We start from the raw sequence: 23911 nt of genomic DNA, 5'->3' as shown, positions 1-23911 counted from the left end.
TTTTCTTTTGATGGTGTAGAGGCAGGTTGTGAGAAACCGACCATTTTCTGGTTGTTGTGGTTATGGAAAAGTGATCTTGTTTGGACGTTGCATCTCTTCTCTATTTGCAAACTCGTTGGATGTATACAAAATTTTATTGCATATCTTCTCTATATGCTAATTCCGGAAAATATGCATGCCTTAATGCATATCTTCTCTATATGCTACCTTAATTGATTAGATGAGACATTGTACATGTCTTCTCTATATGTGAACCCGTGTGACTTGACTAGTTTAATCGTGCATATCTTTTATCTATGCAATTGTTGAAGGATTAATTGAGTGATAATGCATATCCTCTCTATATGCACTTGCTGAACAATTATATGGTATTTCATGCATATCCTCTCTATATGCAACTGTGGAAGGATTATTTGATAGTTTACGCATATCTTTTCTATATGCAAGTTTGATGATTTAATGATGTTGGACGTCTTCTATATATGCTAAGTTGTTGAACTGGAATAGTATTTGGGCATATCTTCTCTATATGCAATTGTTGATGTGTTATTTGATATCAGAAGCATACCTTCTTTACATGTTGAACTGTTAAGAGAATTGCGCACATCTTCTCTATGTGCCATGTTGATGGTACTTATATTTTCCTATTTAGACCTTGTTACTATTGCTGGGTACACGAATATGTTATTGATTGTGTAGGTTAAATATATATAGTGAGTATCCTTGACCAGACCTCATCACTACTTCATCGAGGTTAATTAGGATACTTACTGAGTGCATGGGGTCGATTATACTCATACTACACTTTTGCACTTTGCATGCAGATCCTGAAGCTGAGCTATAGTGGATGACAGAGATTATCATTAAAGATATACCTGCTTTCCGGATATAGCTACCACTTGTCTTCGGTAGCTTTGGATTCGTACTCTATTCATGTATATTCCAAGCACATATTGTATTTATGTTCGAACTACCTTTGTAAAATCTAAATCTTAGTGACTCATGAGTTGTACTATCAATCCTTCGGATGTTATATAGATTTCAGCTACTCCACTCCTTGTTATTGTTGATTTGTCACTTGTGTTGCATTACTCTATGTTTTGCTTACCTAGAAGGTGTCATCACGACTAGGAGAATTTTGTGTACACACTATCAAAAAGGCATTGGTATACATAATAGTCAGTTTTCTGCTTCAGATAGACTCGTTATGCTAAGAATGATATATATTTTTTCAAAGTGATATGATATGTATTCTTTTACAATATTTTTATGTGAAATCTCTTGCAGTTGTTAACTCTTCTGCTTACTAAGTCGCTATTGCTCTTTCCTGCATTGGGTTCCACAAGTACTCGCTTCTCCACGCACGCGCTTCTGCAGATGCTCCAAGCTAGCCACCCGCTGCATTGAAGAAGTTCTGCCAATCTTATCACCCCCGATTGCTTCTGCTGCAGAACTCTGATGTGCATTTTCCATGGAAGGAATATCTATCATACCATTTTGCATTCTAGGAGTATGGTTGGGCATATGACTATTTTCCGGTGCTTGATAGTAGTGATGTCTGGGGTCATCTTGTTCAGGAACAGCAGCGTCTGCTGATGAGTCAAAAGGACTGCCAGTGAAAGATGGCATCATCATTGTGGATATCTCAGACATAGCTTGGAATAGCGGGTTTAACCCAGTAACTCTTTTAACAGTTTCTTCAGCCATCTTCACCTGCACATCAGTATATGAAGGACTGTTATACAGGTTTCAAACAGAAAAGGACACCAACAATGAAAAGAAAATGGAACAGAAGGATGATACCATAACTCAACTTCTTTCTCCCCAAATAAAATCCCAATGTGCGAGATCTCTCTACTACAGGTTCTCTTATTTAGTAGAAGGGAAAGAGAAATTAACGGAGGGATGGTTCTTCTCCACCACTAGTCTATATCAGCTAGGTATCCTAAAGTAAGTCGCAGTAATACAAGGAAAGCTGGTGTGCCAGTGTAATTTAAATAAAGCCAGGTAGATTTTGATTAAGAAGCACATTAGGCGTTTCAACGTCTAGAAGCATGGAATGACGAACAAAGAGGAGATAGCAAAAGTGTAACAGGAATTTTAATCTCAGTTTAACTTTCTGATCAATTGATAAAAATGACAACGCAATGAAAATATACTTTTCAACTATATTTACCTTACTTTTCTCCAACACAAATGAAAAGAATATTGTTAAACCTGTTTTCTTTAGCCTTACCTTTGCTCTCAATGTCTCAACATCTGCTTTCAATACTCGATTATCAACTGCTGCTTCATTGTATTTCTGGCTTATGTCAGTAAAGCGTTTCAATAAAGAGGAGTTTTCTACTCTTACTTGAGAGACCTTCCATGAACAAATTTTCATTAAATGAATAGTCTTAAAGTAAATCTTAACTGAAAGCATGACCTAGAAACATACCTGTGTCTCTAATTCTGTTAGATGGGCCTGCTTTCTTCTTCTGGAGCGTCTAGCTGATTCTCTATTGGATAGCATTCTGTCAATGTGTTGGCACAAGATATTAGGAATATAACCAGATAAATTTGACATAAATATAACATACCAACAATAAGCTTCATCTCTTGGATGCCCAATAAATTCATTACCTTCGACATGATTTTACATCAACTACTACTACTACGCTTTAATCCCAAACAAGTTGGGGTTAGCGATATGATTCCTCATTTCTTTCATTTAGCTCAACTCATATCATTATCATTACCAAAACAAAATAAAGGTGCACTAAAAGAAGATAAATTTGTTAAAAAAAAATTGATAAGTAAAAAGATAAAATTGTAATAATAGAATAAGAAGAAGAAGAAGAAGAAGAAGAAGAAGAAGTTCTCTACCAAGTAGAAGTTCGCTACAACAGCAACAGCAACAATAGTAGAAGTTCTCTACCAAGTCTAAAGCCTATTCCCAACTAATAGGTATCACCTATACGGATTTTTTTCCTTCTATTTTGCTCGATCTTTAACTAAGTCTACTTTAATTCCAAGGATTTGTAGGTCTTTCGAGACAACTTCCTCCCATCCCCTTTTAACAACTTCTCCCGCTATAGTTTCACACCTAGACCGATGCATCTGTAGGTCGCGCGGGAGATAAACAAACCATCTCAAGCAACCTTCTCTCATTTATCCTCAACGTGTTCTTCCTGCACCTTCTGACGAATGTGGTTATTTTTAATCTTATCTAATCTTGTGTAACCACACATCCATCTTAACATTCACATTTCTGCAACTCATCTTGTGGATATGTCTTTAGCAGCCCAACATTCACTACCATATAACATAGTCGGTCTTATAGTTGTTCTATAGAACTTACCTTTCACCTAGGTAAGCATCCTTCTATCACATAACACCCTGGTTGCACTTCTCTATTTAAATCATCTGGTTTAATCATATGAGTAACATCTTCATCTACATTCCATTCTCATGAAACAACGAGCCTAGATATCTAAATTATTTGCATCTTGGCACTGCAATTCCATCTAGTCTCACATCAACTTCGCTCTTCTCATGCTGACGAAACTTGCTGTCCATGTACTAGATACTTCTATTAATCTTAAAAGCCTTGTACACTAAGGTGTTTCTCCATCAAGCTTTCGGTTGACACCCTTGCTAGTTTCGTCAATTAGCACGATATTACTAAACAGAATCAAATCCAAACAACTTATATTCATGACTCCACCTCTAACACCATATCATTTTCTGAAGACTTATTTGTTCTTGCATAAAACAGACTACTCCCTCTGTTTCAATTTAGATGAGGTAGTTTGACTTGGCACAAAGTTTAAGAAATAAAAGAAGACTTTTGAAACATGTTGTGCTAAAAGCTTAAGGGGCAAAAGCTTAGGGGGATCATGATATTTGTGTGGCTATAAAAGCTTCTCATTAAGGGTAAACTGAATGTAATGAAAAGTTTAAAGTTAAATTGTTTCTAACTATAGAAATGTGTCATTTGTTTTGGAACGGACTAATAAGGAAAGTGTGTCATCTAAATTGAAAAGGAGGGAGTAGTAATCTTGTCATAAATGACACCTTCCTCATTGAAGTTCAGCTCTTTCCTTCAGAAGTAAATCAGAAAGATCCATTTGTCTGGAGGCAACTGCAATTGGTAGTCTGATTCTGTATTCTCTGAGATGGGGAGAACCAGTCCTCCTTCAACCCAAGAACATCCTAACTGAACTTCGAAGCTTTTAGGCTTTTGGAAAGGCCACAAAGTATCTGTACGTCCATTTACTGTAAGCTTTCCACTTGAACTGTAGACCAGTAACTTACAGGGACCGGTGCAAGGCATTTTTCTTGTTTTAATATACAATAACTGAGGATGCAACGATAAGGGCCATTTACCAATCAGAAAATTAGTAGAGGACAATGTAACAATGTTGCCACAGCATATGAGGATGCAATGATAACGACAACTTACCTATCAGAAAAATGTAAGGGAAAATGTAACAACTCTGCAATATCTTACCTTCATATGAACACTCGATACATAAAGCAATTCACTGAAAATGACCTGCCTTATATGAAAGTTATTGGAAGAGTGTATAATGGGGAATTTCACACAGTAAGACATAGGCCGTCAAGATTTAATAATGAGGTTGCCTCAGCATTGTACTCTTCAATGTCCCATAAATTAATTAATATGATGTGTCCATCCACAAGGTCTTATCAGATACTTTAACTCCTTTCTCAGATTCAAACAACTTCAACAACTCTAGTCCCCAACAATAAATATTCTGGAGATGGTGAAATTATTGGTTACTAAAAGTATTAATTAGAAAGCTAAAAAAACATTGGCCTTAACTAAAATTTAAACCACGTGTAAGGTATGGAAAGAAAACAATCGGTGGAAGAGGAGAAATCAAAAGATTCTGGATAATTCTGATTACTCATAGTGCTAAAGTAAGATTAAAGTCATCTAATGTACATGACAATATTATAAATTTACACATATATAGTGTATCCACATATTTAAAATATCTCTCCGATATTAAAACATAAACAGAATTTTTTTCATAAGTATAAATATAAATATATAATGTATTCACATTTTTTAAACTTTTATCAAATATAAAACCAAAAGGATTTTCATAATCTGTTATATTTACCTAAAAAGTATGGGAATACTTATTTGAAAGGATAGATGTAGTTCCCTTAAAATTCAATACTTATTATTAGAGACTATTAACTGGTAGAATATTAGTATTAAAGAGTTTGGCTACAACCAGGGAAAAAACTGTAATAAGTCGAATTTTTTTTATATACTTATTATTATGGGATTGGAGAATTAATTTTATGTCTAACTATTTGGTCAAATATTAAGCAAGTAAAAAAGAATTTATTATACTAGTTACTACGTACATGCGTTGCACGTAAATCTTTAGTCAGAACTTTTATGTGAAAGAACAACTAACTAAATTTAGTAACAAATTATTTACAAGATGAAATGACCATTGTAAAGTAATTAACGTGATGAAAATACAACAATCATTTAAATGCTAAAAATTAATGTTATTATATTAACAGAATACTTGAGTTCAAAATGATATCGTCTTAACCTAAAAAAATGATCAATTTAGTTAAGCTAGAAAGTGTCTTATTTACAGTGTATAAACATTCAGTGTGGTAGTAGCGTATCTAATACTTCTTTATAGATGACGTTTTTGGCGTATATTTTCTTCTATAACTTTGGCTTTTCCCTCTTAAAAGAGAAACATATAGTTGTTCATTTTTGAATCACCTCCAGAAACTATTACTTTTTCACCATTGTAGTTTGATATATTTGTGAGGGCTGTCTCAATTATTTATAAAGTCATGTCGAATTTAAATTAAGTCGTATATAACCCGAGTAAAATTATAATTGCTTTATCGTATTCAAAGCAATAAAATATTAATCATACACATGTTCTAATAAATTATAACAATTATAGGGGTATCAAATTACTGAGTCATACTATGAAAGTATGGGAGAGGGTGGTTGAAGCAAGGTTGAGGATGACGGTGTCCGTTTCCGACAACCAATTTGGTTTCATGCCGGGTCGTTCTACCACTAAAGCTATACACCTTGTTAGGAGGTTGGTTGAACACTACAGAGATAGAAAGAAAGACCTGCACATGGTGTTTATTGACCTAGAAAAAGCGTATAACAAGGTTCCTAGAGAAGTTCTCTGGAGAAGCTTGAAGGCAAAAGGCGTGTCGGTTCCCTACATTTTGGCGATTAAGGACATGTATGATGGGGCAAAGACTCGGGTTAGGACAGTAGGAGGCGACTCTGAGGATTTTCCGGTTGTTATGGGGTTACACCAAGATTCTGCGCTCAGTTCGTTCCTATTCGCCCTGGTAATGGACGCGTTGACACATCACATTCAAGGGGATGTGCCATGGTGCATGCTATTCGCCGATGACATAGTTCTGATTGATGAGTCGCGAACCGGTGTTAACGAGAGGCTGGAGGTTTGGAGACAAGCTCTTGAATCTAAGGGTTTCAAGCTTAGCAGGTCAAAGACGGAATACTTGGAGTGTAAGTTCAGCACTGAGCAGAGGGAAGTGGGCGTGGATGTGAGGCTTGAATGTCAGGTCATCCCGAGTAGAGACAGCTTCAAGTACCTTGGGTCGGTTATCCAAGAGGGAGGGGAGATCGACGAGGATGTTACACACCGTATCGGGGTAGGATGGATGAAATGGAGGTTAGCATTTGGAGTATTGTGTGACAAGAGAGTGCCACTGATACTCAAAGGTAAGTTCTATAAAGCGGTGGTTAGGCCGGCCATGATGTATGGGGGTGAGTGTTGGCCGGTTAAGAAATCACATATCCAGAAGATGAAGGTAGCAGAAATGAGGATGTTGAGGTGGATGTGTAGGCATAGTAGGATGGATAAGATTAGGAATGATGTTATTCGGGAGAAGGTGTGCGTGGCTCCCATTGATGACAAGATGCGGGAAGCAAGGCTCAGGTGGTTCGGGCACGTTCAGCGGAGAAGCCCAGATGCTCCGGTAAGGAGCTGCGAATGGCTGGTTGCGGAGGGCCTGAGAAGAGGTAGAGGGCGGCCTAAGAAGTATTGGGGGGAGGTGATTAGGCAGGATATGGCGATGCTTCATATTTCCGAGGACATGGCACTCGATAGGAACATGTGGAGGTCGAGTATTAGGGTTGTAGGTTAAGAGGTAGTTGAGTCTTATCTTATGCCATAGCTTTGTGAGACTAGTTTGGTAGGGACATTATTTTGCTTTTGCTTTTGCTTTGTATCATTCTTCTTGATTTCATGTTGTTCTTATTTTTCATATATATATATATATATATATATATATATATTCTTCCATATTATTTCTGTGGTGTCACTAATATTGTCTTCTTTTGTTTTTTTGTCTTTTTTAGCAGAGGGTTTTTCGGATACAGCCTCTCTACTCTTTTGGGATAGGGATAAGGTCTGCGTACACACTACCCTCCCCAGACCCCACTAGTGGGATTTCACTGGGTTGTTGTTGTTGTTGTTGTTTTTTACCATGTAATTTCATAATGAGTTTAACTTATATAAATATACCGTGTTTAAGGATTTTTTACATTATCATATCATATTTATTTATTGTAACAATAATCTGTCTTATTTTCAAGATTATAAATCTACTTATGCAATTATTTTTGGCAAAGCGATTAATTTCGTATTTTGCCCTGGATACTCCATGATTATTTAATAAATTGCAAAGGATTTCTAACTTTTGTACAAACTTTCACCCAAAATGATCACCCGGCTCGTCAAATATAACAAAATAATAGTCACAACCATGCAAGAAAAACAATTACTTGTGGCACCTATTAAGATTTTGTTTTTTTAACTTATAACATAACATTGTTGAGAAGTTTTTTAGCAATTTTTTGAACATAAATAAGAGTAATAACAGACATAGTAATTACATGAATCACATAATTGCGTCGAGTTCACACCTTTTTACTTGAAAATATTATCGAAAATTACGAAGAAGTATATGATAATTTTAAAATTCATTCCACATCATTTGAGTTAAAATAGTTTTACAACTGTTGGATAAATCTCCACTATTAAAATATGTACTATCAAGAAATAATCAAGAATTATATGGACATGAATAATAGATACATTTAAAAGAATTATATTACTTTAATGCTCTAAAAATTACATAATAATCCCTTAACAAATCAGCACCTTAAACAATACAAATATTAATTTTTTTAAAAATAAATGTTTATTATTTAGAATAAGGTAAATATGAAAAAGATAGATGGTTTGGAAAAAAAAACTTAAAATCATAAACACAATATCTTCAAAACGATGGACAAAGATAAAATCAATACCAATTATATTATCCAAACATCCTATATGTTTTGAAAGTTTTAGTTGATTTTCACATTCTATATTAACATTGTAACGTGTTTTTGCTTATGTCACAAAGCCGATCCAATCATTGTGTTCCCGTTACTTTAAACTATTTTTAACCAATCGTCATACATAATATATTAATAATAATATTCTAAAGTATTTTGCTTTTTATTTGAATATAAATTGATGTAAATCTTGAATTTGAGACAATTCACGACACATGAGCATCTAATGAAAATAAACCATTCAAAAAAAATTTTATTAAACTTCGATGTATAGGAAACCTAATCTAACATCCATCAATTTTCTTTGAGAAATTTGTAAAGGAATCAGTTATTCATTCTGAAGTAAAAATAATAATTTAAAGAGCACAATCTCATCAGTATTATTAGAACCACTTTATAATCATTTAAAAGAAAAATATTCGTATAAACTTGTTCTTATATTTTTGTATCCTTTAAATTTAGATTTTATATTTTCAAAGATTATCATTTAATTATTTTTTTTATTATTTACTATTTTAAAAATTAACTCAATTTATTTGAATTATATAGTAACTCAATATTTAGGAATACAAAATATAACATAAAAGATACTAAAGTTAGTCTTATCTTTATATGAATTAATATAAATAAAGATTTTAAAGGGTAGAAAGTCGTTTAAGATGTTATGAATGTTTTCGGAGCGTAGTACTAAATTTTTCTTTTAGTATGTGCCTTTCTTTTAGTACGTGCCTTGTGATCATAAAGAATTGTAATTAGGAACAACAATTCTTTTTGAAAGAAAATTATGGATGTACTTTTCTAATTCAAGTAGGATCAACTTTGTGGGGTCGGGTATATGTGTAGTTTAAATTGAAGAAGAATTCCATCATTTGGTAATTTACTATCAGATCCTTAAATTATACAAATACTTAGGGCATAAAAGTCTATTAATATTTCGGGGATATTTTAGTCGTTCAACATTCAGCATAAATTATTCGTGCTTATATATATATATATATAGAGAGAGAGAGAGAGAGTGTTGTTGAATATTTGTTTGGAACTTACTAAGTATTATATAGTGATATAATTTCAGTGCAATTATTTTTGTACTCGTGTGTACTTGTATTGTCTAACACTTGCTCTAGGGGTTTTCAAAGTGGCGGGTCAAGGATGTTATTGAGTTATACTTACGTATAACTCACTCTTTACCTGCATATCTAAAGAAATACTGTTGTTAACAATAGAGCTAGAGGCTGACGAACTTTTTCGAGCTGATTCTATTGCTGAGATGAGCCACCAAATAGTCCGTGGAGGCCGTCATTTCAATTTTATCTAATTCTAGCCAGTTATATCCTTTATTTTGGGGTTTGCATGCCCGTTAGTTAAACTCATGTTACATGATCCATGATCTTAGTGTATGAATTGGGCTAGAGATTTATTGTTTGAGTGCTTGTTGGCTAAGTTGCTCCAACACGGCAGTTTAGATGCCGCACCCGTGTCGACACGACACTAGTATGGGTGTGGGTATAGGATCCGTACCGGATCTGGTCAAATAATTTTGGGTACTTTGACCGCGACGTATGAAAAAATTCGAGAGGAAATACAATTTGATTCCCGAAATCAGAACCAAAACTAGGGTAAATTTGAAGAAAATAGCTGTCTTATCTAGGAAATCAATCCTTTACTTATCTACAACTTGAGAATAAAAAACAATCATACTTTACAAGCTATACGTAAATATTCCACATAATTTCTCATAATTTAGAGATATTTTTATATTTTGAGTTATTTTTAGCTGAATCCCCGCACCCGTATCCGTACTAGGATCATATCCCCCAATCTTAGAATTTACATCTCAAAGGATCCGACCTCTAGATCTCCACCCCTGTCCACAGATAAGCAAATAGTCCGTGGAGGCCGTCATTTCAATTTTATCTAATTCTAGCCAGTTATATCCTTTATTTTGGGGTTTGCATGCCCGTTAGTTAAACTCATGTTACATGATCCATGATCTTAGTGTATGAATTGGGCTAGAGATTTATTGTTTGAGTGCTTGTTGGCTAAGTTGCTCCAACACGGCAGTTTAGATGCCGCACCCGTGTCGACACGACACTAGTATGGGTATGGGTATAGGATCCGTACCGAATCTGGTCAAATAATTTTGGGTACTTTGACCGCGACGTATGAAAAAATTCGAGAGGAAATACAATTTGATTCCCGAAATCAGAACCAAAACTAGGGTAAATTTGAAGAAAATAGCTGCCTTATCTAGGAAATCAATCCTTTACTTATCTACAACTTGAGAATAAAAAAAAATTATACTTTACAAGCTATACGTAAATATTCCACATAATTTCTCATAATTTAGAGATATTTTTATATTTTGAGTTATTTTTAGCTGAATCCCCGCACCCGTATCCGTACTAGGATCCATATCCCCCAATCTTAGAATTTACATCTCAAAGGATCCGACCTCTAGATCTCCACCCCTGTCCAAGCAACTTAGCTTGTTGGTTTTATAAATCGAATATGGATTTGGTTAGATGATATTTCCTATTTAATAATTATTCATGTGTTTGGACTTGTACATATATTTTTCAATTTGTATATAAATGGTTAAGCGTAAGGAGTTGGTTCGCTTGGCGGGTGGTATTAGCTAGGTGTCAATCACGTCTAGGGGATAATTTGGGACGTGACAAAAATGAAGTTGCAAACTGTATTACCTCCTCACCCGCTTCACATCAGTTGGATCTGTTGATTGAGTTGTTTCTCCTTCAGCTTCATCATCATCTGATTGCTCCCCAGATGAACCACTTGTTGTTGATCTTACCTGGATCCCAGGTTTCTTCTGCACTGCAGGCAAGGGGGGTATTCCAACGGGCTCATCAGCATCCTTGTCTTGAACTTTTGCCAATTCCTGTCCAAATCCTGCACCAATAAAAAAAAGGAAACTAAAGAATGAAGATACAACCTTGTTAAACGTAAATCATACAACAACATGCAATGTCTCTTTCCCTCGATTAAATGGATATCTATGTTCATTAATCATCTTATTTATGTGTTGTGCATAACATGCTTTGGTGCTGATGAGATCCTTGTATTCTTGGATAAAAGATCATAGACTTGGATTTCTGGTCCTTAATTATTGAAAATTTGCAATTTTGGTTTTTGTAATATTTAACTAAGTGTATTTGGCATTCAATTAATTTTAATATGTTTTTGGTCGCTCCCTCCGCGGATGGACTTCACCGATCTATCGGGTTCTTAGTGCATGAACCATAATTTGAGGGAAATATAATGTTAGGGTATTGTCCTTTATAGAGGAAAATAAGTTTTATTCTAACAACTTATATATATTACAATCAATAGAAGAATAGAAGTACTGAAATAACACACTCAGCATAAAAATGATAGTCAAAGTAAATTTATTTGAGGTTGTGTGATTCTTATGAGGTTCTATGAAGAGTTTTCCTTCTATCTAGTGGCATACATGTGCTACGATTAGAGCTCGGATCGTTTGAGGAAGTTGGCCTCCATGAGGATGAGTAAGCATTGGCAGATAACTTGGAGTGTGTTTTACTAGTACTACATGCGCCTATGATGAATTCAGCTGAGTAATCGGCGAGACACTGGCAATTAAGAAAGAAGAGTATTGTGGGATATCAAATGATGTGTTTTGTGGCTCCGAGCCAAGTGGGGAAGTCTACCATTGACGATTGGATCGCATGGTCATGTGTTATATTAATTTTTGGAGTAAGGCACACTTGTGGATCAGTTATGACTTGAAGAGGATGATTTCGAGGATGATTCGAGCAAGAGATTTGTTGGATGCATGATGTAATATGCTTTATTGGTATATGAAGGTTGTGGAATGACTCGGGTTTGATATTCATTGTAAATGAAGTGTGCAAAGAAAGGGATTTGCTTGGTTGCTTCTTTTTGTATATTCATGTACTGGCGGAGCACTAGTCGTTCGGTGTGAATTGGATGTACATCAGAGATTATAGCAGAGTGAACAACTCTCAAGGACTCTAATGGTTCAAGATTCATATGTTATATCTGAGGGTTCCCAGATTTGTGTATGGCTATGATCTGAGATTTGCATCGCATGGTGCCGAGACTTGCAGTATTTCTTTATCATTATTTATTCTACATTATATTAGTAGAAAGGTGAAAGAAAGAACTTCGGATTCAAAGAAGGTCTCTTCAAGCGGGCGTTTCGGTTTGAGGTACTATGGGGTGCATGAGAGGGAATAAAGTGTTATACGAAGGTCTCTTCAAAGCGGGCGTTTCGGTTTGAGGTACTATGGGGTGCATGAGAGGGAATAAAGTGGTATACGAGTCCTAGGACGACGTGGTTTCATATTGGGATCACTTGATATGAGTGTTGATTGAGGTCCATAGTATCCTGGGAAAGACAAGTATTATCTTGAATACAAGTCAAGAGGAATATGAAGATGTTGGCTTAGCTTAGCAGTGGTTTGGATCAGCATGATAATAAAAATGATCAGTTCATTAGGTATGACAGGCTTTACAGATGTTTTGTGGCAATACTTTTGAGTTAGGCAGCCTGCGTGACTTGGTTAATTTTGAGGGGTTAAGTTCTGATAGCTTGGTTATGTGCATATAGGTTTCGATGAGCTCACGATGGTTTCGACCATGGCTTGAGGCCAATGTCTTCTATGGGTATGGAAGGTTTATTGCGATGTTCCCCTGGATTGAGTTAAGTGGAAGGAATGATTGAGTTAAGTGGAAGATTCCTGGTTAATGGAGTGTCTATCCTACTTGTGATTCAGAGTTGATTATAAGACTCTTGTATTTTCATATGTTATGTCATGGGCGGCTTTTCAGCCGTGCCCCATGACCCCTTGGGCGCGCCCCGTGGCGTCCTAGCAAGCCTTCCAATGCCTAGCGCCACGGACGGCCCCGTGGTCTTGGTCGCGCCAAGTTACAAGCGCACATGTGCCTCTGTCGCCCCACCAATATCTCTTGCCAGCGCCCAACCGCAGGCAGATGCCAACAGCGCCGCGCGCGCAGACCCTGATGCCAAAGACTATGTTGCTGACAACTGACCTGTTTCTGCCTTATAGCAAACTAAGTCTTTTTCATTGTAAATATAGAGTAGTTTTATTCCATGTACTTCCATTATGTTTCTCTAGCTTAATCAAGTCTAATCTTGTAGCTTTGGATTATTTTTTTTAAGTATTATTAGGGGGGATCAAGCAATCAAACTTTCTAGCAAGCAAACAATTTTCCGTACTGGTATCTCTCCCCTCGACACCGCGTTGTCTTTCTGTAATAGCTTTCATTAATGCAATCAAGCTTTCTTTCATTCTCAATTCTCATTCATGTTCTCTCAATTGCTCTTGGCATTGGTTTTCCCGTACGGCACTGACAATCTAGTCTAGCGTACGGAGGGGACCTCAGTTGGCGGACAGCAAGTGCACTGACATCAGTTGCTTAGCCTTACGTCGCCCTTCCAAGGAATCTCAGGAAGGTGCCTCGTAACAGTTGGTATCAGAGCTTAGGCTTGACATCGGACGAGGGAATGCATTGTCATTACCACCATTTCTGACCATGGTGAATCATGGGGACCGCATTGCGGCCCTTGAACAGACGGTTGACGGATTACTGCCCATCATGGATACGATGCCTGAACTAAGAACCAGCCTAGGGCAAAGGTTAGACGACCTAGACCGCAGGGTGCTCCAGGCCGAAGTTGACATAGAAAACATCAGTCGTGACTCCGAGGGAGACCGGCAAACGGCAGCCATAGAGGCAGCCGAAATTTTTGGCAAATTCGAGGGACTCCAACAGGAGCGTGCCGAGGATTTAGCTTACAGGGCACAAGAGGCAGACAGGGTGACTGCCATGCAACAAACTATTGACGACTTGACAGACAAGCTCAATGTCGTCAATGCTGCTTTACAGGGCCTGCTGCGAGGCGGTGGAAACCAGATCGGGGGCGCTGCAAACCCCACTTCCGCGACACAAAAACTGAAAATTCCTGAGCCAAAGCCATACAGTGGGGCTAGGAATGCCAAGGAAGTGGAGAACTTCATCTTTGATGTCGAACAATATTTCGATGTTGTTGGGGGCCTAGAAGAAGCTAAGAAGGTAGCAACTGCTGCCATGTATCTTCGGGTGATGCTAAACCCTGGTGGCGGGTGAAATACGAAGCCATTAGGGCCGGTAAAGATGCTCTCGAAACATGGGCGGAACTGAAGGCAGCCATACGCCTACAGTTCTTCCCCGAAAATGTTGAATACAATTCAAGGAGAAAGCTACGGGAGCTCCGCCAGACCAAATCCGTGACTACGTGCGGGAATTCTCCGCGCTCATGCTAAGCATACGCGACATGGGGGACAAAGACAAGCTCTTCACTTTCCTAGAAAGGCTGAAACCTTATGCCCGTATGGAGCTACAAAGACAACGGGTAGATACCCTGCCCAAGGCGATCCAAGCAGCTGAATGCCTTGGGGACTATCAAATGGAAGCTCGGAAAGATAGGCCTCAGCCGCCTGCCCGAGCGGGATTCAAAGGGGGCCAGTCTAGCAATGGTGGCCCTAGCAGAAGTGGGGGAGATCGGGGCTCAAACAAACCTAAGGCTCCCTCCACAGGCAGCAACAGTGCTACGTCTAACAACAATGATCGGGGGAGGAAGCCTCCTTCAGGATGCCGTCATTGCGGCGGACCACATTGGAACAATGAGTGCCCACATGCACAGATGAACGCCCATCAGACTTTTGATGATGGGACTGATGACGACTCAGACGATGCGGATCAGACTGAACCAGTAGGTGCCTTCAATGCAATTGTTGGCTCCATTTCTGAGGCACTAGCAGAGACTAGTGCTGGTATCCGTAAGAAGAAGGACCCATGTCCAGTCACCAAGAAAGGGAAAAAGAAGGCGGATGATGAGACTCCTCTTAAGCACGAGAGGACCTTAATGTTCGTTGAGATGAAGGTGAATGGCAAGCCCATTCGGGCCATGGTAGACACGGGTGCTACCCACAACTACTTAGCCTCGACTCAAGTGGAGCGCCTTGGTCTAGTTGTAGGGAAAGGTAGAGGCCGTGTCAAGGCTATCAACTCACCTCCCCAGCCAGTGGGTGAAATAGCCAAAGAAGTACCGGTGAAGCTTGGCCCTTACGAAGGAAAATTCAACCTGCGCGTGGTGATCATAGATGACTTCGAGTTGATAGTTGGATTGGAATTCCTGAGGCAAACCAACACCATGCTTGTACCGTATGATGACATGTTACTGATGATGGGAGCAAACGGGACCAAGCCCTGCATTATCCCATGCATGCCCATAAAGATGGCCGTTGAAAACATCTCGGCCTTGCAGTTGAAGAAGGGGGTCAAAAGAAATGAACCCACGTTCCTGGCAACCCTCTGCATCGAAGATGTAGAACGCTCCTCGGGTCCCATTCCTGAACCCGTGAAGGAGCTACAACTAGAGTTTGAAGATGTCATGCCACAAGACATGCCAAAGCGACTACCGCCTAGGCGCACTGTGGACCATGAAATTGAGCTGGTGCCGGGCGCGAAGCCACCCGCCCGGGCGCCTTACAGAATGTCACAACCCGAACTCACCGAGCTTCGGAGACAATTGACGGAAATGCTAAACACAGGGATTATCGTGCCCTCCAAATCCCCATACGGGTCCCCTGTGCTATTCCAAAAGAAACATGATGATAGTCTACGACTCTGTGTGGACTATCGGGCTCTAAACAAAATTACTGTGAAGAACAAGTACTCTATTCCGCTAATGGCAGACTTGTTCGATAGACTGGGTGGTGCGACGGTGTTCACCAAAATAGACCTGAAGACAGGTTATTGGCAAGTTCGGATTGCAGAGGGTGATGAGCACAAGACGACCTGTGTGACAAGATATGGGTCGTACAATTTCCTGGTTATGCCATTCGGCTTAACTAACGCCCCAGCTACGTTTTGCACTTTGATGAACCAAGTCTTCTGAGAGTACATTGATGAATTCGTGGTGGTCTGCTTGGATGACATTGTGGTATATAGCCAAACATTGGAGGAACACCTGATGCACTTGCGGAAGGTCCTAGCTCGATTGCGGGAGCATGAACTATATGCGAAGCTATCTAAGTGCTCATTTGCTTAAAAGCAAATTGACTTCCTCGGACATGTCATCGAGGAAGGGCGGATCAAGATGGACCAGCAGAAGATTCAGGCAATCACAGATTGGCCGCCGCCTAAGGATATCCACGCCTTGAGGGCGTTCCTTGGTCTATGCAATTTCTATCGGCGATTTGTGAAAAACTACTCCCTCATTGCAGTACCATTGACAGAACTCCTCAAGAAGGTCACGCCTTGGGAATGGGGACCCAAGCGAGCGGAGGCCTTCAACGCATTGAAAGCGGCTATGTCTAGTAGCCCCGTCTTGGCCCTTCCTGATCTGGCCAAGCCATTCGAAGTACAAACAGATGCATCTGACTATGCCCTCGGTGGAGTCCTGCTACAAGAAGGGCATCCTGTAGCATACGAGAGTCGGAAGCTGAAAGATGCAGAGCGGCGCTATGCCGCCCATGAGAAAGAATTATTGGCTATCGTCCACTGCTTGCGCCTCTGGAGGCACTATCTGCTGGGGACCCCGTTCGTGGTCAAGACAGACAACACAGCTGTTAGCCATTTCATGACCCAGCCGAAGTTGAATGGTCGACAGGCCAGGTGGCAGGAACTCCTAGCTGAATTCCACTTCAACCTGGAGTACCGAAGTGGGAAGACCAATCATGTTGCTGTTGCGCTCAGTCGGAGAACTGATCTAGAATCGGTGTGCCTACTCGCCACCCTAAGGGGGAGCGAAGTAGCCACCTCCATCAAGGACCAGATACAGGATTTACTCATCAAAGATCCTACTGCACAGTATTTGGTTGATTTGGTAGGACAGAGCAAGACTCGCCAGTTCTACATGGAAGATGGTTTTCTGAAAGTGAAAGGGAACCGACTTTATGTTCCTAAAGGAGGAGATCTACGAAGGACTCTTCTGGCGGAATGTCATGATACTCTGTAGGCCGGCCATCCCGGTGAAGAACGCACTATGGCGTTACTTCGCCGTGCATATTATTGGCCTCAAATGGCCGATGACGTTGCTCAGTATGTGAAAACTTGTCTAGTATGCCAGAAGGACAAGTCAGACCGCTTAACACAGGCGGGACTCTTGGAACCACTAGCTGTCCCAAAGAGACCTTGGGAAAGTGTTTCCCTGGATTTCATCACCGGATTGCCCAAGGTCGGAGATCTAACAACTATCTTGGTTGTGGTAGATCGGTTTTCCAAGTATGCTACCTTTATTGCTGCCCCACAATATATATCAGCAGAAGATACAGCTCGACTCTTCTTCTCTCATGTCGTCAAATATTGGGGCCTGCCCAAAGACATTGTTAGTGATCGTGACTCACGCTTCACTAGTAACTTTTGGACCCAACTCTTTAAGTGCCTTGGGTCGAAGCTGAGTCACAGCTCAGGTTTTCATCCGCAATCTGATGGCCAGACAGAGCGGTTCAATGGTATGTTGGAGGAATATCTCCGTCATTTTGTAACCGGATCGCAGAAGAATTGGGTGAAGCTTCTGGATGCTGCTCAACTGTGTTTCAATTCACAAAAGAGCTCTAGTACAAACAAAAGCGCTTTTGAAATTGTTACCGGACAGCAACCGCTACTCCCACACACAGTCAATGCACCAAATATGTCTAAATCTCCTCGAGCTGCTAGCTTCTCTAAAGAGTGGAAGCAAAATTTGGAGATAGTGCGGAGCTATCTTGTCAAGGCTCAAAAGCGGATGAAGAGGCATGCTGATCAGAATCGTCGCTTTGTTGAATACCAAGTAGGAGACAAAGTGATGGTCAAAATTCCAAAGCGTTACTTATTTGCGGGGGTCCATGACCCTCGCCTATTGCAAAAATACATTGGACCCTTGTCCATTGAAAGGCGCATTGAGAAAGTTGCATACTGGGTGGATACCCCAGCTTGGTGGAAAATTCATCCTGTCTTCCATGTCAGCCTCCTGAAACCTTTTCGGGAAGACACGGAGGATCCTTCAAGGAGCCAGCTCACAATACCCAGTATTCGAGGGCCCAATTCAACCGGGAAAAGGCGTGTTGAAGCTATCCTTGATGATAGAGTGATTCATGCCTCAAGGAAAGATCACCAAGAGTTCTTGGTGAAATGGCAGGGCTGTGATGCAGAGGAGAACACTTGGGAGACGGGAACAAACCTCAAAGCCTACAAGAGCCTAATTGAAGATTATCTTGCAAGTAAGGCGCCGAGGACGTCGCCAACTCAGGTGGGGGAGAATGTCATGGGCAGCTTTTCAGTCGTGCCCCATGACCCCTTGGGCACGCCCCGTGGCGTCCTAGCAAGCCTTCCAATGCCTAGCGCCACGGACGGCCCCGTGGTCTTGGCCGCGCCAAGTGACAAGCGCGCATGTGCCTCTGTCGCCCCACCGATATCCCTCGCCAGCGCCCAACCGCAGGCAGATGCCAACAGCGTCGCGCGCGCAGACAACGCCGCGCGCGCAGACCCTGATGCCAAAGACTATGCTGCTGACAACGGACCTGTTTCTGCCTTATAGCAAACTAAGTCTTTTTCATTGTAAATATAGAGTAGTTTTATTCCATGTACTTCCATTATGTTTCTCTAGCTTAATCAAGTCTAGTCTTGTAGCTTTGGATTATTTTTTTTAAGCATTATTAGGGGGGATCAAGCAATCAAACTTTCTAGCAAGCAAACAATTCTCTGTACTGGTGTCTCTCCCCCTCGACACCGCGTTGCCTTTCTGTAATAGCTTTCATTAATGCAATCAAGCTTTCTTTCATTCTCAATTCTCATTCCTGTTCTCTCAATTGCTCTTGGCATTGGTTTTCCCGTACGGCACTGACAATCTAGTCTAGCGTACGGAGGGGACCTCAGTTGGCGGACAGCAACTGCACTGACATCAGTTGCTTAGCCTTACGTCGCCCTTCCAAGGAATCTCAGGAAGGCGTCGTGTAACAGTTAGCATGATATATGCAATGCGCCGTGTGGGATTGAGATTGCACAGACAAAATTGCGGTTCAGTTTCGAAATGAAGGTCATGAGTTCTAGATAGCATGGGAGATTTCAGATATTTAAGAGGATATTAGCACTATCTTGTATCGCCTGATGATGTATGTTGTAGAAGACGCACTGAGTATTGAATTGCGGATGTTTTCTAATCCTACTTGCATGGTTGGTAACCATTGATGTTCAGGTTTGCTACTCGACGCAGATCCGTTTATTTCTTCCAACGGTAGTCCTATTTTCAAACTTTCAGTTATTCGGATTTATGTTATTCTCGAGGAATGCCTCGAAGACATTGTTCTCAGTTTTAGTCCTTAGAGGCTCATGATCTATCATTAATGGGGTCAGATTTTTAAATTCAGATAAAGCTTTGCTAAACTTTTGTTAGCTATTTTGTTTTAGATCGATATAACATAAGAGTTATTCGTATTTGGTTTGATTTATTAACCTTATCAACACTCACAATTAGATAGAACAGGGCTTGCTCGATGAGTAAGCAACGTTGAGCGCCATCACGTCCCATCCCGGTTTCGGGGCATGACACCAAACTTTTTGGATGTATACATGATTTTTACAGCATATCTTCTCTATAAGCTAGCTACCATGCACACATGTCTTTTATGCATATCTTCTCCATATGTCGCTTGATGAATTGAGTCACAGAACATATCTTATTTATATGTTAACTTGGGTAACTTAGCTTGCTTATTTGTGCATGTCTTCTCTATATGCAACTGTTGAAGAATTAATGATATTAAGCGCATTTCTCAGTATGTTGAGCTGTTAAACTGGTACAAAACCTGTGCATATCTTCTCTAAATGCTGAGCTGTTAAACTGGTAAGCAACCTGTGCATATCTTCTCTATATGCAATTGTTGACGCGTTAATTGATATCGAATGCGTATCTGCTCTACATGCTGAATTCTTAGCTTTGTTACAATGCTTGTGCATATCCTCTCCATGTGCACCGATGGCCTTATCTGTACTTGAGGCGTAGATTTCGATATTGTTGTTGTGTACATGTATATATTATTGAGTTGTACAGGTTAAGTATAGTGAGTATCTTTGGACTTAAAACATAGTCACTACTTCATTGATGTTTGTCAGAATACATACTGAGTACATAGGGTGGGTTGTACTCATACTACACTTCTGCACTTTGCATCTAGAACTTGCAGCTGAGCTGATATGGATGTCGAAGGCTAGCATTGAAGATGTAGTTGTGATCAGATTCAAACTGCCATTTTTTCATGGTAGTTTAGGACTTATGTTTTTGTTTATGTAAATTTCAAATAGATGTTGTATTAGTTCTTCGTACCAGAGTTGTATTTTTAATCTTAGTCGCTCATGATTTGAACTACAAATCCTTGAGCTTTTGTATGGAATTCAGCCATCTACTTTATTGATTATTGATGATCTTTCATTTGAGTTGTACTATTCATTGTTTGGCTTACCCAGCATGTTGAGGTTTAGGTGTCATCAAGACTAGGTGGGATTTGGGATCGACGTATCGTGACAACAACAAAATACTGAAACGCATAGTATTTGCACAGTGTTTTATCATATGAAAGTCATGAGGCCTTACACACTAGCAAAACCTGGACTGGTTGATGGGAGTGGAGACTACAGCAAGTACATGCTCCCTTCAACTAATAGAATGTTGACAAGCCATCAAGGTAAGTCAAGCTAGAATTGGTAATGCAAGAAACTCACTCGGCAGACACACTAAAGAAGAGCATAAAAATCATTAGAATGTTCAAAAGAGAGGTCCAAACCAGATTTTATTTCTCCTTGTTATCTATAAGCACGTATATTATGTTTGGTTGCACTCATCGTTAATTGAAACGTGTTTTAATGGTCAACAATATTATGCCTCTTACATTTTCAATGCACTGTAGTTATTGCGCGAATGATGGACACAGATCCATTTATATACTACCATTTCACCGAAATATAATACTTTGTTATGGTCTTGCAAGCTTGGTAAGAGAAAAGTGACCCGATGCTTCATCTGCTTCTTTAGTTTAGTAAGACTTCTTTCATGCTATTGCATGAATCATTTGTTTGATCTCCCACTGATATCTATGCTAGCTTGAAAGGTATGGCTACTCTCTTGTGTCCTGCTGAACATCCTTCCCAATAAAGGCTTGCTTCAGGATGTCCTGTTTGTGAAAAGCTTTTCGGAATTTTCGGAATTTTTTTTCGAAAAACATGTTTGCTCAAGTTTTTGCAAAGGTGATCTTTTCGGGAAAGGAAAAAAAAAGATCAATGATGAATGATGAACAGCATTGAAAGTGCTTTTGATTTAAAAACTCAGTTACACACACAACTCACCAAAAGAAAAAAGAAAACTACAATGGACAAACATATTTTTCTTTCTTACAAAACTGCTTCTCCAAAAAAAGTTTAAAACCCTTCCTCAAAAGTCCTCCAAATGGTTAACAAGTGTAATGACACAGGTCTAATGAATAGTGAAACGCCTATATGTTAATTTCATAATTTTTTTATGAACAAGAGTAAGCAACAGTACTAGAAATTTCCTGGGTAAGACACCAGCATCTGAAAACCAACGCGATTCATAAATTTTGAAAAAAACAACAAGGAAAAACAATATATTCAGTTTAATTGGTAACGCTAACCTTTTGGAGGCACCTGAGATCCAGATTGTGATGCAGTAGCCAACAGTGATCCTTTTTCGGATGGCAAAGAAACTGAATCTTGAGGTTTTACACAGTTTGCCTGAGGATAAAATTGCAATTTACAATTTGATTAATCCTAAATGTGGAGAAAAGCAAAAAACAAAATAACGTAACAACAAGCCCAAAAGAAAAAAATTACACGAGTCAAAGCGAAGGCGGCGCAAGCCAAATCAAGGCGTTTTTTGAGGACAGCTTGGTATTCATCGGAATCAATCGGAATATTCGGAGGAGGTTCGGAGCCAAACGATGCCGTATTGGACATAGGCGGCTTCGGTTGATCAGCGATTAAATTCTGATTAAGCGTCTGATCCTTGATCTGCTGCGAAGAAGACGAGGAAGTAGTAGTGTCGGCGGCTGTGGCCTCTTGAAGGAATCGCTGAAAAGCCCATTCCGACGAGCTCCTGTTCATCATCTTCGACGACGACGTGGTGGAAGACGAATCCATTTCATGAGACAACCGCATCGGCGGCGGCGATGACCACAGCTGGTCTGCAATATCGTCCACAGAAAACACACTATCCATTCTCTCTCTCTCTGATTTGAAGAGAGAGATGAGACTTTTAGACAAAGAGGTGAATTGCTAAATCTGAGCTCTAATTCTGATCTATGCTGTCTCTATCTTTACCTGTATGTAAGCTGTAGTAAAACGGGGGACAGCATACAGGGTGTTCATACAAACCCGAAAAACCGAACCAAACGGAAAAGCAAGCCAAACCAACCAAAAAATTAATACTTTTTTTTTTGGTTTAATTTTACTCACACACACACACACACACACACACACACACACACACACACACACACACACACACACACACACACACACACACACACACACACACACACACACACACACACACACACACACACACACACACACACACATATATATATATATATATATATATATATATATATATATATATATATATATATATATATATATATATATATATATCTATACAAAATTTCAAAAATTTAATAGTAAATATTAGCAGTTTGCATTTTTAGTATAGTTCTTTACCTTTATATTCTAGTTTGATTGGTAGTTTTCTTTTGTTAAGCTAAGAATCCATTCGTATTAAAAATAATATATTTTTAATTGAGTCCATAAATTATTCATCACTATGTGATTCAATTATCATCAATATATCTTGGTAAATAATAGATTTCTTAAAGGGCAATTGATTTGATAGTGTTACGTTAAAAATGTGGTCTCCGAAATATGTGTTTGGTATTGTATGTCTTATAATTAAGAAAAAACCGACAAATAATCGAAAAAATCGAAAAAACCGAAAAACCGACAAAACCCGACATAAACCGAATCGAGAAAAACCGACTTAATTGGTTTGGTTTGGTTCTAATATTTGAAAAATCGACTTACTTGGTTTGATTTCTTTTTAGGGAAAAACCGATCCAAACCGAACCATGACCCCTAATTACAGGTTTACCAAAGGTAATTCAAACGTCTAAGTTATGTGCAACGATAAAAAAAAAAAAATTATATCTCCTAGAATGCAAGTGACACCAAAATATTAGATACAAAGTGTATATTTTTAGGATAAAATCTTTATCTTTATATTATTATATTATTAAAAGGAGAGAAAAAAGTCTTCTTCTTAAGCAAAGTGACAGCCTAGAAAAAAGTCACATAACATAAGTAGTTAATAATAATAGTTATTGGTTATTGTTTTTGAATTTAAATATCTATTAAGTAATAAAATAAAATATTTTATAATAAAAACGAAAATTAAAAAAAACTGTCCATTCAAATTGG

At 39.1% G+C, this 23911-nt stretch overlaps 1 protein-coding gene across 2 annotated transcripts; it reads right to left on the bottom strand.

The window, feature by feature from the left end:
* Positions 1 to 1136: 1136 nt before the first annotated feature.
* Positions 1137 to 22760, bottom strand: LOC107804954 (light-inducible protein CPRF2). 2 transcript variants are annotated; one of them, XM_075253537.1, is made up of 6 exons: positions 22274 to 22760; positions 22075 to 22174; positions 11086 to 11290; positions 2438 to 2513; positions 2237 to 2362; positions 1137 to 1713 (listed from the first exon to the last, which is right to left on the bottom strand). In XM_075253537.1, exons 1-6 carry the CDS (start codon positions 22655 to 22657, stop codon positions 1315 to 1317), a joined length of 1290 nt encoding a protein of 429 aa, XP_075109638.1. In that variant the 5' UTR covers positions 22658 to 22760; the 3' UTR covers positions 1137 to 1314. The 2 variants fall into 2 exon arrangements, with proteins under 2 accessions (XP_075109638.1, XP_075109639.1); XM_075253538.1 differs by lacking the exon at positions 2237 to 2362 and having other exon boundaries at positions 22274 to 22758.
* Positions 22761 to 23911: the final 1151 nt, after the last annotated feature.

This window comes from Nicotiana tabacum, chromosome 5, assembly GCF_000715075.1.
Source record: "Nicotiana tabacum cultivar K326 chromosome 5, ASM71507v2, whole genome shotgun sequence".
Lineage (NCBI taxonomy): Eukaryota > Viridiplantae > Streptophyta > Magnoliopsida > Solanales > Solanaceae > Nicotiana > Nicotiana tabacum.
This window is presented reverse-complemented; position numbering and strand designations above follow the sequence as displayed.

Excerpts from the sequence above, each read along its gene's own strand:
- LOC107804954 (XM_075253537.1), bottom strand. The coding sequence starts at position 22,657 with ATGGATAGTGTGTTTTCTGTGGACGATATTGCAGACCAGCTGTGGTCA. Across the intron at positions 22,175-22,273 it reads CCGCCTTCGCTTTGACTCGT|GCAAACTGTGTAAAACCTCA; the intron begins GTAATTTTTTTC and ends TTTTATCCTCAG. Across the intron at positions 1,714-2,236 it reads TTGAGACATTGAGAGCAAAG|GTGAAGATGGCTGAAGAAAC; the intron begins GTAAGGCTAAAG and ends ACTGATGTGCAG.